Below are 19,474 nucleotides of genomic sequence, written 5' to 3'. Positions count from 1 at the left end.
CAATTAGAAAGCTATATTTGAATACACTTTTTTGATTGACTTACACAATGATTCTTCTCTTTAGAAGGTAATAATTTGAGGTACTCGCTGTACTATGGCGAATGGGACAAGTTTTGTTTCGTTCAAGTTTCCTGAAGATATCGGAAAAATTTCTGAACTGAAAGACACCCCTGTTTGCGTTGTATCAGTTTTTGGAAAAACACAAATTCATGGAAATAAGACTGCTCCTCTATCGCGACTGTTAGAGCGCACTAACATTTTTAGTGAGCAGAAAAAAACGGTAAATATTATTCTCTCAAACGTTGATTACAGCGCTAGTACACTTTTTAACATGTGCAGACGTGGGCCAAAAATAAATGCAACAGTAATTTTACTTGTGACCTAAAAATTGGCTTGTGAGCTTAAGCATTATTGAGTCGTATAGATTTATATTTATTATTCCGCTTTTTGGTGCCTTACATCTTCACTCTACCTGCACATTAGAAAAGGAACAAGTGGTGAAGAAAACCCATAGGAGTGGGGTGGGGACTGTAGTATTATTGCGTTTGGCTAAAGATAGAATTGAAGAGTTGCGGTTTTATTCGTAGTTTATTGCGTTAACTTTCGCCCAGAATGATCACCGATGTCAAGGTCAAAAACTACGTAACATTACATAAGCAAGGAGAGACAACACTTAGAGTATAGCCAGCCCAGTTCCACTACTTTTCCCCTCTGGGATTTGAAACAAGCAACAAATGCTTCTTAAAGTGTGTACGGCAAAAGATAGGATATACAACAAAAATGATTATCAGTAGGATTTATCTCAGTACAAAAAAGTACATCATAGGATATATATGTCATGATTATCCGAGGGATGTTTGGTAGTTTTTTTACAAGATATGGCGGTGGCTTGCGATCACGTCGCGGTCTACTGTTAATGTTCGGAGACTGAATGTCTTGCCCCTTTTCCGGTATATCCACTGGCCTACACTGTAGCTTAGCTGGTGTGATCATCTGAGTATCTGAGGGGGCTGTCATTGAAACGAGGGCTGATCTATTTCGGCGTACTGTGTTGTCTGCTTCATTAGTTATAGTGTAGGAACGAGGAGCTACTTGTCGTAACACTACTCCTGTGGCTTTCTGATCCTGGATGTATACCTGTTGACCTGGTTTCATCTCTGGAAGGTCTTTAGCACGATGACGTTTATTGTAATGCTCCGCTGCATACTTTCGTCTGCCTTTCTCCCGGCTGCAAATCTCTTGTTGATTGGCAAGAGCAGGCATAAGGTGATCCGGAAGGACCGGTATACGCGTTTTGAGGCATCGGCTCATCAGAAGCTGTGAGGGAGAGGATCCATTCTCCAGAGGGATTGATCGATAATTCAACAGAGCTGTGGAGAGGTCCCCTGTCTTAACCATTAGGCGTTTCATGGTGCCCACTGCGCGTTCAGCCTCATCGTTAGCTCGTGGATAGCGGGGTGATGAGGTAATGAGTGTAAAATTGTTGTCTCTTGCATATCGCTCAAAACTTTGTGATGCAAACTGAAGACCATTGTCTGATACGATATAGTCTGGGAACCCATGTGTTGCAAAGACTTTGTTTAGGATGGCTACTGTGTTAGCAGAAGTCTGGTTCTTCGTGGTTTCATGAACCTCAATCCAACGACTATAGTAGTCTACAATCAGAAGGTAGACCTTCCCGTCTAATTCAAACAGATCCATCCCGAGTTTCTCCCATGGGCGATCAGGGAAGGAACTGGGTGCCAGTGTCTCTTTTGGAGTAGGCAGAACTTGTTGGCAGATGTTGCATTGATGAGCTACCGCTTCTATGTCACCACTCATACCTGGCCACCATATATCTCTCCTTGCTCTCGCTCTACATCTCGCTATGCCCTGATGGCCCTCGTGTACGAGATTGAGCATCTCCAGCCGAAGACCGCCAGGTATCACAAGTCTCCCATCATAGAGCAACACTTCCTTATCTACAGTCTGATGGCCCTGATGATCAAAATAAGGTGTAAGTGATGGATGTTCACTTTTGTAGGCTGGCCAGCCACGTTGACAAAATTCTATTACCTTCCGCAGGATTGGGTCATCATTTTGAGCATCCCGTATGCGATTCACAGATGAGTGCTTTGGTATGAACACCTTATTGAAGTATTCCACTTCATCAATGAACTGTACTTCGCTAACAGTAGTCGGCGCTCCATTGGTCCTTGATAGATAGTCGGCTACATGGTGCTTCGACCCTGGAATATAGGTAACTGTGGGAGAATACTTCATCAGACGAAGACGAAATCGAAGAACACGGGCCGGCATATCCGCAAGATTCCTTGAATTGGGCAGCGTGACTAGAGGCTTGTGGTCTACTTCTACGGTGAACATTAGCCCGTGTAAGTACTGGTTAAATCGTTTACAGCCCCACGCTACTGCCAGCGCTTCTTTCTCGATGACTGCATATCTTCCTTCAACCTCCGTTAAAGATCTTGAAGCAAAGCTGACTGGTCGTCGTGTACCATCAGTTTGAATCTGAAACAAGGCCGCTCCTACTCCGCTGTTACACGCATCTGTGGCAAGTACTGTCTCGAGTTTTGGGTCATACGGAGCAAGAACTTTGTCAGAAGCCAGTATTCCTTTCAGTCTTGCAAATGCATCCTGCTGAGCCGTGCCCCAGACCCACTCTCGGTTTTCTCGGAGTAACTGACGAATCGGTGCCATGAGCTCTGCTAGATTAGGGATGAACTTCATTAGCTGATTCAACATACCGTTTAGGCGTCTGATGTCTGATTGGTTCTGAGGTTCAGGAAATTTTAAAATGGCATTGGTCTTTTCTGTGTCAGGGTGTATACCCTCCCCATCTATGATATGTCCTAGAAATTTGACCGATGTCTGCCTAAATAGACACTTTTTTCTATTTAGAGTCATGTCTGAGTGAGCGATACGATTAAGAACCTTCCTGAAACGGTCGTCGTGGATTTCCCTAGTAGCGGCATGGATCAGAATACCATTCATGTGAATTATTACGCCCTCGATATCACTTAGTAGTTCATTCATATATCGCTGAAAAACCTCTGGTGCGGCTGAAATTCCAAATGGCAGTCTGTTGAATGCATATCTACCAGACGGTGTAAGGAAAGTGGTCAGCAATCGAGAGTGTTTTGTAAGGTTGATTTGATGATACCCAGAATTGGCATCCAGACGAGAAAAAACCTTACTCTTTCCAAGTTTGGGCAGGCTGTCCTCGACACAAGCAGTTGGGTAAATCTCTCGCCTAACTGATTGATTTAGGTGGGACAGATCCACACTTATGCGCACGGATCCATCTGGTTTTGGTACCGGCACCATTCCACTACACCATTCCGTGGCTTCCTTTACCGGAGATATAACGCCCATTTTTACCATCTCCTGGAGTTTATCTTTAACCTTCGGTAACAGAGGTTGTGGTACAGAGCGGGCGGTGTATATACACATAGGTCGGGTATCTTCTTTGAGACTTATTTCGTAAGAGTAGTCCTTGACAAAACCCAGTCCATTGAAGACTGTAGGGTATTGCTGATATATTGTCTCTATGTCTGTCTCAACCTGGTACACATTGCATGTTAGCAGCCCAAGGTTTTTTGCAGGCCTCCCTACTCAGTAGGTTGGTGTTCTGGTTAGCTATCACATATATAGTTTCGTTGGTAGATTTTCTGCCATATCTGAGGCATGCTGTAAAAGTTCCTAAGCAATTAATGCTGTGATTTCCAGGACCACAATGACGAGACCGGGCTTGGTCTAGATTGACCCTCTGAACCATTGGGTTCTGTAATTTTCATAACTGAAGCATCTGCGCCAGAATCGAGCTTGAATTTCACTGGTGTCTCATCAACTTCTATAGTAGCTGACCATCCTGGATGGTTGTGGACACTATCGATCTTGAGGTCCTCGTAGAACAGAGTTTCTTCTGCAGGGCCATCAGACTCTGTTTCAGCCAAATTGACTCCCTTGGAATAGATCGCTGATCTGCAAGCCTTTCCCCAGTGGCCAACTTTGTTGCATTCCTTGCACCTATCTGACCGAGCTGGGCATTGAGACCTTAGATGTGATATTCCTCCACAGTAGCCACATGTGCCTGACTTGCTAACACTTGGTTTACTGACATGGGCTGGTTTTTGTCGTCGTGATGACCGGGAGACGGCTTCGACTGGTTTAGTTGGCAAGTCAGAGGTGAGTGCTTGTGAGCTGATATCTTTCATCGCCTTGGCAGCCAATTCTTGTGATCTGCAGATTTTTACGGCCTCTTCCAGTGTAAGATTATTCCCGAAGGCTATCAGCTTTTTCCGAGTACAGTCTTCGCGGATGCCTAGAACAATCCTGTCGCGAATGAGGTCTGATTCTACATAACCGAATTGGCACTTCTGAGCCTTTTGACGCAACTCAAGATAAAATGCCTCAAATAACTGTCCTTCAGTCAGTGACGTAGAGTTGAATAAATATCGATCATGGATGACATTACATTCTCCGACACAGTATACGTGTAAGATTTTAAGAATATCGTCCACTTTACACGAATCTTCCTCATACTGTGGGCTTGTTTCAATGATTTTAACCGCTTCAACGCCTACGCAATGTTTTAGCATAGCCACTTGGTATTCATTTGGCCGTTTGTTTAGCTCGGTTAGTATATAAAACGTTTTCCAGCTTGACACAAATGACCTGTAACTTTCCTCCTTGTCTTGCAGTAAGTCAATTGCAGCAGGCTGTTGTATGACAGGTTGATATACTGTTGACATGTTGCAGGTCGATTCAAAGCTCACAAAAACAGTTTGGTCAGTTGCTATATCTTGGGTACTTGAGTTAAATACTTGGCTCTCTGGTTCAACAGAAATCACTGGACATGGGAATCACCAAACCAACTCGCTGCCACCATGTAGTATTATTGCGTTTGGCTAAAGATAGAATTGAAGAGTTGCGGTTTTATTCGTAGTTTATTGCGTTAACTTGCGCCCAGAATGATCACCGATGTCAAGGTCAAAAACTATGTAACATTACATAAGCAAGGAAAGACAACACTTAGAGTATAGCCAGTTCAGTTCCACTACATGGACAACCCTTATTTTTAGTCACTGCGCTGAAACCAACACTACCGACGGGTACAACTTGCTGAACCCAACAGGAGGGAGCTGAAACCAACTGACTTGAGCTCTGCTGAACCCAACAGAGTGCGCTGAACCCAGCGCTGCCAACAGTACAACCTGCTGAAACCAACAGGAGGGAGCTGAACCCAACTCACTTGTGTTCTGCTGAAACTAACAGAGTGCGCTGAAACCAATGCTACAACTTGCTAAACCCAACATGAGGGAGCTGAAACCAACTCACTTGTGCTTTGCTGAATCCAACAGAGTGCGCTGAACCTAACGCTGCCGACCATACAACCTGTCGAAACCAACAGGAGGGAGCTGAACCCAACTTACTTGTGCTCTGCTGAAACCAACAGAGTGCGCTGAACCCAACAGAAGGGAGCTGAAACCAACTCACTTAAGAACAATAACTCTTTAGTTATCCAATTGTTTGTTATAATTTTTCCGAGCTTGCTGCTAGTCTGTAGTAGTGCTTAGAATTAATATTTATCCGAGAAATAAAACAGTTTTATTATAACAATAATATTAAGTGTCTATTCCAAGAGCAAAACAAAAGCTCCCTGTCTTAAAAATTGTGGCAGCATTTATATTACATAAGCAATTGGCTTAGAGATTGACGGTTATCGTTCAAACCGACCAATCATATCGCCTTGCTGACAACTGACTTTCTAAATATTTTCACATTCGTAACAATAAAAAATCATTGAGTGACAATGAGCCACTGCAGTGTAACAATCTAAACACTAACAAAAAGCCCATAAAACTCTACCAGGTAGGGAACAGTACTCATAGAAAAACAGTAAGACATATTTTGGTAATAAAAAAACTAATTACAAAATCTCGTCTCAAGAAAACGTACCAACAAAAATGGAAACACTATTATTTAAGTAACTTAAACAACTAATACTCAATTGGAACAGAAACTTAGCCTAACTCCGACACGCAATCATGAACATAAAAAAATTCTTCAAACGTGTGAACAGTAAGAAATGAATTATAAAAGATTGTTCATTGCCTAAAAGTATTGATACATGACATCTGTATCTTTTCTAGGTCAACCACTGCCCCATAAGTCCCTTCTTTATATATATCGGCTAGGTCACCTTTTCCTTTGATCAGTCCGTCATGCTTTTCTGCGTCGAGTGTTCGAAGCGCCTCGATGAGCCTATGGCCGTTGGGATCGATAGCATCCAAATAGGACAATTCTCCGGAGTTATTCCTCCCACGACCTTTGTCAGGGTCACCACTCTATTCATAGAGTTTGTTCTTTAAAATATCTCGCTTGATTTTGAAGTTTACTACACCGGTGTGCCTAAAGAATTTTTCCAGAATAAAGTCCTTTGCCAGCGTTTATGACTCGTGTTGTTTGATATTGTAGTTTTGACAAAAGTTTTAAACATATAAGCAGGTTAACAATGTGAGCTGTTTGCGTTCAAGGCATTTTAGAGATCAAGTTTCAGCTTCGGTTCTCTGACGATTCTTGTTAGCAAGCTGTTGCAATAGACAGGTTTTTGGCCCAAGCTGTTGACAGTTCACTCCTTGGTGCTGCTCTGGTGGAGACGAATTTGGCTGCTCAAACTTGCATCAGTTCATCGTGCAAATTAGATGGTGTGCTCTTTAGAGAGGATACGTAGCAAGAGTGTATGCCTTGTTTTCGTTCATTTTTTAGCGAGCGTGTCAAGTTAGAGCAGTAGTAATGCTCTCCTTTTTTTGTATCTGCTATAAATTTGGTTATTGTTTTTGCATCATTTCAATGTCTAGAAACAGTTTGTTAATGAGTGTCTCACACTGAGGTTGCATAGTCAACAAGCTTTTGCCCGCTGGTGTTTAGCTTCAAATAGTTTTTATTGGATATGGATTAGCTGCATCAAAACGGCATTCATTTGATAGTTTGGTAGTGAAGATGATGCAGTTGTATTAAACGACATTTTTGGGCATTTGCTGACAATGACATGCCCAACTTTAACAACCACTTTTGCAAAGCATCCGTTTTATATTAAATCCATATCTTTAAATGTGATAATGATTTCAGAGTTATGTCCAAGGATGTGTTGACACTGAAAAACAATTGGTAGTACTGGAGTGTTGCAGTGGTTATGACACAAATGATTTGGCAGCCCTACTACACTCTTCCAAAGGTTAGATACGATTTATATTTCACTGTTTGTCATCGATGTAGTTGAGGCCTGAGCACCACATATAGGCTGGTAGGTGGAACGGCAGTATGGGAAGTGGTGAGGACATGGGGAGTGAGGATAGACAAGATGAACAATTTTAAAACAGCATGATATTGTTTAAAGGTATTGCCACACTCCAGACAAAAAACTTCTCTGTTCTATATCTAGAATATTCTTATATCATAAAAGGTTCTTTTCTCAACAACTATTAAATTCTCACATTGTTTTTTTTTGTCTTCTCTGCTGTGGCATTGGCTGGTGAAATAAAGTTAAGACCACATTAAAATATGCAGATCAGATGTCATAATTATAATTATATATAAATCTCATTGTTTGCTTGTCTGGCATCTGTTGTTCATGTGTCAAGTGCTGGCACCTGTTGTTCATGTGTCAAATTATAACAATTGAAATCTAGGAATGAAAAGTTTGCTGTGTAATGGAATTGGACTTTGAACCAACGGCTTTTCAGACAGGCGAGTTAACCACTACTGCCATACTATTGAATAGTTGGGCATATACTTATGCAGCATTGGCAAAATACTATTGGTTACTACTAGCACGCAATATAAGCACCAGCTGGCTTCAGACGGATCGACACAGCTTTTATTATAATAAAGATTTAGACTAGTTCAGGTTACTCAAATTCATTGGGTAAAGAAATTTTCTCTGCCAAAACTTTTTTATTACCTGTTCAACGCGCGACATTTAGCTAGCAATTTTAATGTTGTAGAGTTGTCAAAAGAATGGGACTCAGTTCTTTATACAAAAGCCAGAGTTCTGCTCTATGCATTTCATATCTCACACATCTTGGTGTGCTTTACTCCTGGACTCTCCCTTGACACAACCTACATACGATTGTTCCGGGCACTTGAGCACACAAGGTACTTTGTATTCTCCTAACCGCCTAAAAGGTGACCAAAACAACTGTCGATTTATTGTTTTCTTTATGTTGTAGTTGTATAAAATCCAGCTTTTTTCTAGCTATATTCACTGCTGAATCGTTTTTTCATTATGTTTGCTTGGATACGCATAGTTTCGGTTTCAGCAGTGGGTAAAGTAAAGGATTTTAATCATTTGTTGTGGTTGCTGGCATCAACTAATATAAAATGAAGGTATACATGATATGTTTAATTTTCAGAAATAAGCTGCATTTGAATGAAGAGCTTTCACAATTGGGCCTACCCAAATCTTGGTGCGGAGCTGGTCGACCTACTTGTCCTAGGATGCTATTTGTTTTTAACCCAATCAACAAACATATTTTTAAAAAGGATTCATCGGTATGTTTCAAGCTTTTCGCTATATTAGCAGCAATATCACGAGCTTTAGCTTCAATTAGGTACTAGTGAATTGGATGTTATCTATTGTTGTTATTTAGTTTTTGTTCGTTGCATCTGCTATAGAAGTAGTATTACGGTAGAACTTTTTCATGCTTTTGATTGTGTCTTGTGAAACTATTTCTGTCAATTCTTTAGAGTTTAGAGTCCTTAGAGTTTTATATTAGCAGAGTATGATTACGTAGTAATAGCAGAGGGTCCTTAGGAAGTTGTATGTGTCATATGTTGTAACCAATATATGTATTATAATTACATGTAGTAATAGCAGAGGGTCCTTAGGAAGTTGTATGTGTCATATGTTGTAACCAATATATGTATTATAATTACATGTAGTATGTTTAAATAGTCTGTTTGGTATCTATTGCTAGAGGCTCTTTGTATATCAAATTGTGTTTTTATGTATTTACCCTGTAGTGTCCGTGTATAGCCAAAGTTTCAATTACAGATGAAGGAACAGAAACGGGCTTTAGAAGAGATGATCTATAAAATATTCAGAAAGACACGTATTATAACAACCCATCCAAATACTGCCCTTTTCTCGCTTTCCACCAGCCATTCTTATGTACATATTATGAGTGAAAGCGAATGCACAACTTCTCGAGGAAACCTACTCAAACTCTTTGACCTCTACAGTCGGGGTCAATCACCGGGTGTGATTTTTGATTATATCTTTTTGTTAAAGCTTTTTAGTTTTTAATATGCCACAGCGAGAAGTAAAATTAATGCTCTTTGACAGCCAATATAAATTGAATTGTTAATATCTCATGTAATAGTTTCTTCATTTCCATCAGTGTCTGTTAAGTATTATACCCGTTGTATTGTTCATTGATGAGTTTGTCTTGTCTTACTCGTATAATCCTATCGATACCTATCCTTTTTTATGCCTCCCTCTTTCACACCCACCCCTGTTGATGCATGTCCTTATTGACAGCTGTTCATTTTGGTACCTGTTCATATTGACACCTGTCATTATTTACACCTGTCCTTTTTTAGACTTGTCCCTTTTGACACTTATTCTTTTTGACACTTGTCCATTTTAGATATCATGCTTAAAACATGTTTTTTTTAGACATCCTCCTTCTATGTTACTCTGTTGCCGCAAATGTTCTCATGTAACAAGACACACAGCACTTGTTAAATTAGCTATATTTTAGTTACCAGTTCATGTATTCAAGCTAATCAACCACAGCGATAATCACTCAAGTATGTTTACCATTAGCTGTCTTAAATAAGCCGATATACCACTTCATTGCTTAAAATGCGTCAAGTTAAGAGGTTTAAGCACATAAGAGGTTTAAGCTTTTATATGATTGTCATTGTGCCAAAACTGAATTAATTTCTTGAAAATTATGCTAAAATACAAAAAGAAAGTGAATGTACTAAGTTTGTACAGACCTCCAAGTAAAGGCCAAACAATGTAAAAATAAAGCTCAGAACAACCTTAAAAACTACTGTGTGAGAGCACATTGCTGGTGACAAGACAGATGTAAGACCGCAAATATGACCTAATGTGAACTTGTTGCTTGCATTGGGATGAGTTTTTATATATTAACTTGAAACATTTGTTGACTGGACCCTATTTAGTCCATTTTATCACCCACTCTACTAACAAATAAAATAGAGTTTGTTTGGTATTCCTTCAGAGAGTGTCATTCCCTCGGAGACTAACCATTCCTTCCGCGATATGCTCATGTGTCAAGTGAACTTAGTCCATGGACCAGGGTTTGAGTATCCAGCCGGGCGGAGTGCTGGCTCTCACACTTGCCATGTGAGTGTGAATAATTTGTAAGCTATTTGTACCTCATCAAGTTACATTCTGTTTTAGCCGTGTAAAATGTTACCTTCAGTAAAATGAGCTACTATTAGTGCGTGTTGTGCTTGTATTTTAACCAATACAGAATATTCATTGTTCAAAGGTCACAGTTTACAATTCAGTGCTGAATTGTATTGCAGACACAGTACAATTCACAGTTCAATTATTCTCTCGTTTTCACAGGTTGTCGCGTTGAAACGATGGTTTAAGTTGGCATCGCACCTTTACACATTGCTGGTCAGCTCATTGCGGAACGGCCAAGATACGCCCAAACTCTGCACCGTTTTTTCTAGCCTTAAATCAACGATAGAGGTGGAGCAGAGGTTCTCCGAGACGAGGTGCCATAAGGTCATGCAATTAGCTGAGAATGCCTATCAAGACAATCTACCTGAGCACTACACGGAGGGTGTACACGAGGAACAGGTTAGCTTGCTACACTTTTTAGTTTGCTGCACTTTTATGCAATTATTCTTAACATTTATATGCTTTAAAGATTTGTCTTGTGTGGTATTTAAGACTTCGCTGTGCTGATTTTATTATTCATATAATGCTTCTTTACAAGATTTATTTTTATGGATTCTGCTAATAATGGAAACGAAAATCTGCTGCAAGGGGTATCTCATTTCTCCCCAGAACGTACGTCGATGCCATTCGTGTCAGTTCTCCATAATAACAAACTAAGTTATCTTACTTCAAATTTAGAGGGAAGTTATAAACAACTCATTTCCGCGACACATTTGGATATGAAAGAGTAGCTGACATTGTAAATTAATCATGTAAGATGTGCTTGACAGCGTCTTAGTTTGTCAGCCCGGTTTGATTTTCTATGATTTTGATTATTGACTTTGATTACTGATTTTGACATTTATTTCTTTGCCGTTATTATGGCTATTATGAATGATATCTTCAAAGCCTAGATGTGTTGTGATAAAATAAATTTTCTTTTTGTGTTTTCAGGAAACCATGTCTATTAGACAATATGTAATAGTAGCGTGTAAGATTAATTCTTACTTACAGTTAGCCAAAGCGCGGCATGTGATGATCGCGAGTGGTCGGGGCCCCGCCTTGCAAACTTATCTCACAAGGCTTAAAAAGGACTGTACAAGCTACTGGGAGAATGGACACAGGCTTTGTGAGTCCGTGAGCCTGTCTGGGAATCATTGCATTCATCCAGTAAGTGTAACTGACTCTTCCTTCATCTGGTGCATTTGAAGAGCGGCATGGCATATAATATATTTATGCTAGCAAAGTATATTTGAAAAGTCGATCTTAAAGAGTATCCCCGTACAAGAAGACCATCTGCTTGCTACAAATGTGTTATAATGCTTGCATCTAGTTCAGTTTCTGATTCATTTGAAATAGTTGTTGGGTTATAGTTACACAGGCTGCCAGACCAGCCAATTACGGATGAGAATGAGAAGCTGCCATGCTCAGACCACTCTACCAGCGCTAGTTTTACTGTCGCCTGTAACTGCGGTCGCACTACAAAAAATACTGGAGACCTGTTTACAGCAAAGGTAAATAACTTTTAAGTTTTCATGCGGTGTCTTTATTCATCCTTAACCCTTTACAATACAAGCAGTTTCTGTTTTAAAATGTCCACTTTTACATGTGGCTCGTTTCGCTGTTGCAACGATTTTGTCTGATGCTTTTTGAAATACAACAAAGTCTTAGTCCTCGTGTTTACATTTTGTATGTCACACTGACCATAATAGTTAGCTACTGGAATCTGGCTGTTCCTTAGCTTTTCTGGTGAGTCATAGATTCTAGGCAGACATGATAGATGGCGTCCATATAAATGTCTGCCATTATGTGTGTTGCAGTATGCAAACCACATTCTCTATGAAGAAATGAGTGTCGACTGCTGTTCCACGCTAGAGTCTGTAGCCTTCCCTGTCTATTCAGCACCTGTTATCTCTACAACGGCTCCTACAGCCACCCCGTCCTCGTCTCAGCCAACATCGCCAAAGGCTAAGGCAGAATCCACCGACGCTGAGGTATAAACACATGAGCTATTCTACTGTGGCCATTCCATTGGTATCAATGCTTTTTGGCATTAAATATTTATAAGTTCTTCTGCTCCCTTCTTTCTAACCTTGTTTTATTTTTTGTGGCTCTGGACAAAAGTTACTCATTGAGCGAGTGGTCTCTTGAAAAATCTACGTGTTCAGTTTTATTGCAAGGAAATGTTGTATTTAGTTTCCAAATAAGCTTTGTATTGCTGATTATTGTTTCCCATGGCGTGGTGCAGCAATAGTTCTTTTACCAAGAAGTTACAGACTTGTCTCCTATGGTGTGGTTTAGCAATAGTACTTTTACCAAGAAGTTACAGACTCATTGTCTCTTATAGTGTGGTTTAGCTATAGTACTTTTATCAAAAAGGTAAAGACTTATTGTATCCTATAGTGTGGTTTAGCAATAGTACTTTTACCAAAAAGTTACAGACTTATTGTCTCCTATAGCGTGGTTTAGCAATAGTTCTGTTACCAAGAAGTTACAGACTCATTGTCTCCTATAGTGTGGTTTAGCAATAGTACTTTTACCAAGAAGTTACAGATTTATTGTCTCCTATAGTGTCATTTAGCAATAGTACTTTTACCAAGAAGTTACAGATTTATTGTCTCCTATAGTGTCATTTAGCAATAGTCCTTTTACCAAGAAGTTACAGATTTATTGTCTCCTATAGTGTGGTTTAGCAATAGTACTTTTACCAAGAAGTTACAGATTTATTGTCTCCTATAGTGTCATTTAGCAATAGTACTTTTACCAAGAAGTTACAGATTTATTGTCTCCTATAGTGTCATTTAGCAATAGTCCTTTTACCAAGAAGTTACAGATTTATTGTCTCCTATAGTGTGGTTTAGCAATAGTACTTTTACCAAGAAGTTACAGATTTATTGTCTCCTATAGTGTCATTTAGCAATAGTACTTTTACCAAGAAGTTACAGACTTATTGTCTCCTATAGTGTCGTTTAGCAATAGTACTTTTACCAAGAAGTTACAGACTGCTTTCCTATCTTCACCTAGACGGTGTACCCCAACATTTATATTTATGCATTGGCATATTTTTAACAGGTCTTGACAGATAAGATGGCCTCTCTTACCATCTTTAAGCTGAAACAGGAAGAGGAGGAGTTGACAACCATGTCGGACCAACACAGTTATTGCAATAGTCTGAGTAGGTGCCATTTGACTGCCTTTACTGTTAAGATCTACTAGTTTTGTACCTTTTTCTTATCGTTTTAATAATTATTGGGAGTTATCAACTCATGGCAATCATCCTAGGAGTCCACTATGGGTTCATTAGGCAAAGGCAGGTTGATTTGCTTTTGCAAAGTGTGGTGGTATAAGGTCAAGGTTCAACCAGGATGACAGTTTGAGTGGCACGAGCACATTCTTGAGCTTCAGTTATTCTGTGACTGACAAAATCCATCGTTAACGTTATAATTTGTTGTTCATCTGTTTAGTGACCATATGCAATGGTTTCAGTGAAGGATCTGTTGTATGTCAATGGTCTCATCCATTCCATGTTTATCTGCTAAATATTTCATATGTATCATAACTTCATAAACAATTAGTAATTAGTCATTTCTCTTAGAACAGATTATTAGATATAGCTAACAACCAATCAGCCTGTATGTTAGTTTCATGTTAGCATGTAGTAATGACTCGGCAATTGTTATTTACATACACTCATGTTGAGATGCAAATCGAAATTCATGCGCCAACTTCCTTGCATTTTCGAGTTTGGCCTAAAACTAGTTGTACATTTTTATGCATATGTATCCAATTCCTCTGCAAATACGTATTAATCATTAAAGAACATCATCGTTTTTGTGTTACTGCTGTGAGGTAAATAACTTTTTTGCTTAGTGCTGTAGCTTCTTGTTGTTTTTATATACTGTACTAGCTGTACAACCCAGCATTGCCCGGGTAATAAAAAGAGTCTTTGGACAGAAAGTTTATTTGTATTTAACATATAACAACATTGGCCAATTTAACTTTCAAACTACGTATAATCAGAAAAGTGTTTTGTGTAATTGAAATGAATTAAGAGAGAAAATAAAAACAACTGTAAAGGTCTTCAAACTTTGTCAAACAACTTTTAAACTTCATATCATGAGGAAAATGTTTTGTGCAGGTCAAATAAATTAAAAAAAATAAAACGACTATAAAAAGGTTTAGATGTAAATGTGAATTAATTAGCAAGTAATAGCTAAATTAAGTCGGCTTCGCTATGATTACAATAAAAGATGATTCGGTAATGATACAATTAATACGAACTGAGAAAACAAAATAAAAATCCTGAATATGTAGAATTAATAATAACAATTCTTGCATAAAAGTGTGTGTGGATAAAAAAGGTTACTGTTCCACCAGAAGCTATCCATCATAACTTTGAGTACGACGATACTAGTACCTTTTGATACTGGTACCTCTCGATCGTGGCACCTCTCGATACTAGTACAAATGTAAAAATGAGATATCGTACTGTCTTTGTCTGACCAAATGTCGAGGCTCTTTCACGGAGACAATATAATTGTCCGCTGAGAAGAATTGGCCTTCATCCCAGATATCGTAATTGAACCTTACGAAAAATATTTCTTAACAGTGGCGTCGTGACGCGTGGACGCATCGGTAAAATAATCAGCATGCGCTATAGCTGGAGGCACACACATATCCACACACAAACATTGAGAAATATATATACGGTATATATATATAGATGTGTAAACTTTTCGGCGTCACAACAATGGAGATGTAGTTCAGCTGTGTCTATGTATACTTTTATTTCTGTAACGAACTCTACTTATGAATGGTGTGTCCAGAACAAACTAAAGGTATAAACCACCCGCTCCTAACAAAACTGAGCGGTTTATATGGTAAAGTATATCAAGAAGCTTTCATAAATAGTCTTGTTTCTATAAAGCTCAGCACGTAGCTTCATCAAGCTTATCTATATGCTTTAATGTAGCGTTACGTAATTAATATACAAGTCCATAACAGTTAACAATATCTCACTTATGTGGTCTTTCTTTAACAAGCTCTTTGTAACTGAGTATCTAGTATAAACTTAGGTCAATATGGTAATTAAAATTGTCATACCACATGTAGTTTCAGTTTCACATATCCCTGAAAGCTTTGTCACTCGCTTTCTGTTCAGCTAGAAATTTAATTCATCTTTGCTTTTTTAGCTAATTCTTTTCTTTCTAATTTGAATCTATAACATTATCGTTCATTTCCAGTTTTACATATTTAGGTCAAGGTCATCATAGACCGGAAGTTTCTAAAACGGATGCTTCGGTCACTGAAGAAAGTTCTGAAACTACAGCAGATGAGGTAGTAGAGGGTACTAAGTCTGGCTACCTCGACCACATGCTAACTAATACAAGCATCAAGGGGCTCCTACCCGACTACCCGTCTTGGGCTCTTACCTGCCTTGGAACCTACTCAAGTTATAATCCCAGTTCAGGTGTGCAGCGCTCTCCCATAAAAACAGGTTTCAGTGTCAACCTTAAACTGATTAACTTAGAATACCCATTTTCTACAAAGGCACACAAACGATTCTACTCGTCATTAAAGTTCCTTGCAGTGCAGTCGCACTTTCTAAAATTTGCATGCTATGCTTCCCGTTTTAATGTTGGAAATTCTTCTATTTACCTGGAGTGTTGCAGGTTTAGATCAGCCAGGCTTTCTCAGCTCGAGTAACTTTCTGTTGCCGTGGGAGGTGATCATCAAGGGCATTGTCAAAGACCAGACATGGCCACATATCACTGAGCCAACTACTCACAAACAACGCAAAAAAATGGCTGCTAAAAAACGTAAGCTCAATGGACACACTCTCAGTTTTTATTCAGTTGCCGTTCAAATGTAAACTTTGGATACGCTACTCGCATCTTTACGAACCTGTGGCATTATTTTGCAGATGTTGTGGACACCACAGCTAAAATTTACATCGGGGATGCATACATGTGTCCGCAAGGCCACAGGTTTTTCTGTAGCTCTCCTGATAAGGTTATCAAAGTCACCGGATCAACTTTGAAGGACAATGCAAATAAGCTGCTTACAATGGACATGCCCCTCTACACACGCTGCCCTAAAAAGTAGGTTCTACCTCATCTTATACTAAAAGTAGATAATCAGATGGGTCAGGAGACAGATTGTAACAAGCAACAGAGCAACTGAGTGTGATCGCTCGGTGGCCTAGATTTTTGTCATCGTTGTTCTAACTCAAAATAGATGAATAATCAAATGGTTATCAGAACCAAAATTCTTTTTCATTTCTTGCTGCTTTTTTGAGATTTGATGCCTTCTCATCAGTGATGAGTGTATCGATATTTTTGGTATTAACTGATGACTTTTTATGGCCCAAACTCTGGTATATTTTCACCTCTGATAATTTGGTACAAAGTTCATTGTTTATGTAATGCTGTGCGGTGTTCCTGGTTAGGTCGGCAACATCACTGTGTGTAATGCTGTGCGGTGTTCCTGGTTAGGTCGGCAACATCACTGCGTGTAATGCTGTGCGGTGTTCCTGGTTAGGTCGACAGCATCACTGCGTGTAATGCTGTGCGGTGTTCCTGGTTAGGTCGACAGCATCACTGCGTGTAATGCTGTGCGGTGTTCCTGGTTAGGTCGACAGCATCACTGCGTGATATTCATTATTTTCTTATCCTTGCCAAACAGATTTAACAAAAACATGAAATGCCAGGCTATAAAGTGCAGTCTTGTTGCTGACTCTATGAGATAATTTATTGGTGTCGTTTTTTCACATTCCGCGTGCACTATAACAGTCATTATTTTGGTTTCTTTGTAAACTCATTGTTATGTGTCTAGTTGCGCACATTTTGAACGAAGATCAAAGACCTAGATTTCAGTTTTGGTTTATTTGACTAGCTATTGCCATTTTAAATAGACAAAACTGCTTACATTTTACCTACCGAGTTGACTGAGAGCCTATCAAGCTGTATGTAAAAGCTATAGATGTGACAAAGTCAGTTGCCTAGACACCGCATGCCAAATTATTTATTAATAAACATTGGGTAACTCCTTCGTGTAAAGACAAAGGAAGACTGATACCCACCCGGCGGAAAGACAACGTCATAAAACATTGTTCTGAAGTTCATTCTTGTATCCGAGAAGGTTCTGTGGATTGTTAGGAATAACCTTTTTTTTTACTTTTGATCAACTTGGAGGATTAAAATATTGCTGGTTGTTAAACATAAAATACATGTAAGTATCCCACAGGATCTACGTACCTCGATTCAGTACTTATAATATATATTTTAGCGATGGCTGTGTAGGCCAACTGCGTCACATCTATGTATGCACTCCAGAGATTGAAAGCTTAGTTGTCAGCTTGTTGCCAAAAATTCAGCCAGCTCCCATACCTTGTCCTCTATTCCTGCCATCACATGACGGGCCTATCAAACTCCGACCCAACGGACTTTGGGTAATGAGGCTACCGTATCCTTTGTCTCTTGTCTCTGAGATAAGTTAAATATATTGGATTAGTTGAAGATGCCAATCGGGTTTCCTTATTAAAATATTCACTGTGGCTTACATACAATACAAATAACATTGGTAGCTGACTTTGAATAAAAACAACAGCAACTAATATATTCTCTTTACAGCATATGTTTGCCTTTTCTTTTCTTGACTAAGAACTGTAGACATTTCTTTGTTGATGAAAATGGACCATACCCTCTGCTGGCAGATCCTGGCTCCATGATGTCATGCAGACTACTGAAGGGAACTTTTAATTTTAGGAACACTAGTGACCCATTGTTGTAGTGCCAAAAGTCCGGGTACAAGTTATGACAAAGAGAGTCTATGGCGTGATTGGCAAAGAATCTAGGATCGTCCTATTGTTACCCACTAACTAGATGATTGTTATATTGCAAAAAAGTCATGTTGATGCTATAACAAGACATGTAGAGCAACATATTGGTACGGGAGGGTTTCTGAATGGCCTGTGTCAAGGCCTGTGATTTACTATGTTTAGTTTAAGTTATGGTGTGCAATTTCAAGATAGAAAACCGGGTGAAGAGGGCCAAAGAAATCTTTATTATTTGTTGCACCTCTTTATTATTTGTTGTCGCAATCTTTGCAAGTCATAACAAGACTCGCTATTAGGATGTTATACTGCTCATCCGTTGAGTTCTAACTGTGGCGTTGCCAGTACAGAAAATGTTCATAAAGCCTGGTATTTGGTTGAAATTACACAAAAATATCATTTACTTGTAAACACCAATATGTAATGTTATCTGTTTCTGTTAATGCAATATTTTGTTCTATTTGTTAACCTTTAAATCATTTAGTGTACCACAAATAACCGGCTGTTGCAAGTGTACGTTCAAAAAGCTAGACAATTATGAACACTGTTGGTTTGTTCAACTATACAAGCAATTACATCTTAGTGAACTGTGCCACTGAGTTACTGGTTATGACAAATCGTCAATCACAAAATTTGATGAAAATACAAACAAACAACAAAAATGTCCCACGCAAATCTGACGATAAATTCTGCTTTATTGTTCCAACTTGAAGTGCACATTTTTAACCATAAGTTGATTATTATGAGGCAAGGGCACTGATAAATAAACTACCTTTTTGATTCAGTACCCATTTACGGTATTCAATCAGTGAGAAATAACATTAATGAAGTAATGAAGTAACAGTAGTGTATGAAATGCTATCATTTGACGGCTTCTTGAGAAAAAAAAGATCACTGAGGGCTAAATAAGGACGCACAGATAATATAAAGGAAACCATTAAACGGACTGCATTTTTGTGTTGCTGATATCTATTGAGTTTTACGATCGTGTAGAATAGCATTCGAATTGCAATGTCTGACAGTAAGTTTGCGTACTTGGTTGGAGTTGTCTTTTCCTTTGTGTGAGCTGACAACTTCTGAAGTTGTAGTCACAACTCTCCTAAAACTGACTCCTTGTTTTGTAGAAGTGTTTTAAAATGGAATTACACTGAACAAAAGGAATTAACTCGTCTGGTAAAAGTTCAACAAATAAATTAACATATAAATTGTTGAGC

General features: G+C 39.0%; 1 protein-coding gene across 1 annotated transcript; it reads left to right on the top strand.

Moving 5' to 3' along the window:
* The first annotated feature begins 94 nt into the window (after nucleotides 1–94).
* On the top strand, nucleotides 95–18,813 carry LOC137405242 (nonsense-mediated mRNA decay factor SMG8-like). The gene is made up of 16 exons (XM_068091472.1): nucleotides 95–280; nucleotides 7,132–7,237; nucleotides 8,007–8,157; nucleotides 8,415–8,553; nucleotides 9,056–9,260; nucleotides 10,254–10,378; nucleotides 10,607–10,846; nucleotides 11,441–11,596; nucleotides 11,800–11,940; nucleotides 12,247–12,420; nucleotides 13,499–13,601; nucleotides 15,684–15,896; nucleotides 16,099–16,245; nucleotides 16,350–16,527; nucleotides 17,714–17,890; nucleotides 18,097–18,813. The coding sequence occupies exons 1-16, from the start codon at nucleotides 95–97 to the stop codon at nucleotides 18,215–18,217; spliced, it is 2,562 nt and encodes an 853-aa protein (XP_067947573.1). The 3' UTR covers nucleotides 18,218–18,813.
* Nucleotides 18,814–19,474: the final 661 nt, after the last annotated feature.

Source organism: Watersipora subatra, chromosome 9 (genome assembly GCF_963576615.1).
Source record: "Watersipora subatra chromosome 9, tzWatSuba1.1, whole genome shotgun sequence".
NCBI lineage: Eukaryota > Metazoa > Bryozoa > Gymnolaemata > Cheilostomatida > Watersiporidae > Watersipora > Watersipora subatra.
This window is presented reverse-complemented; position numbering and strand designations above follow the sequence as displayed.

Excerpts from the sequence above, each read along its gene's own strand:
- LOC137405242 (XM_068091472.1), top strand. The coding sequence starts at position 95 with ATGGCGAATGGGACAAGTTTTGTTTCGTTCAAGTTTCCTGAAGATATC. Across the intron at positions 10,847-11,440 it reads AGGGTGTACACGAGGAACAG|TTAGCCAAAGCGCGGCATGT; the intron begins GTTAGCTTGCTA and ends TCTTACTTACAG. Across the intron at positions 13,602-15,683 it reads CAGTTATTGCAATAGTCTGA|GTCAAGGTCATCATAGACCG; the intron begins GTAGGTGCCATT and ends TTACATATTTAG.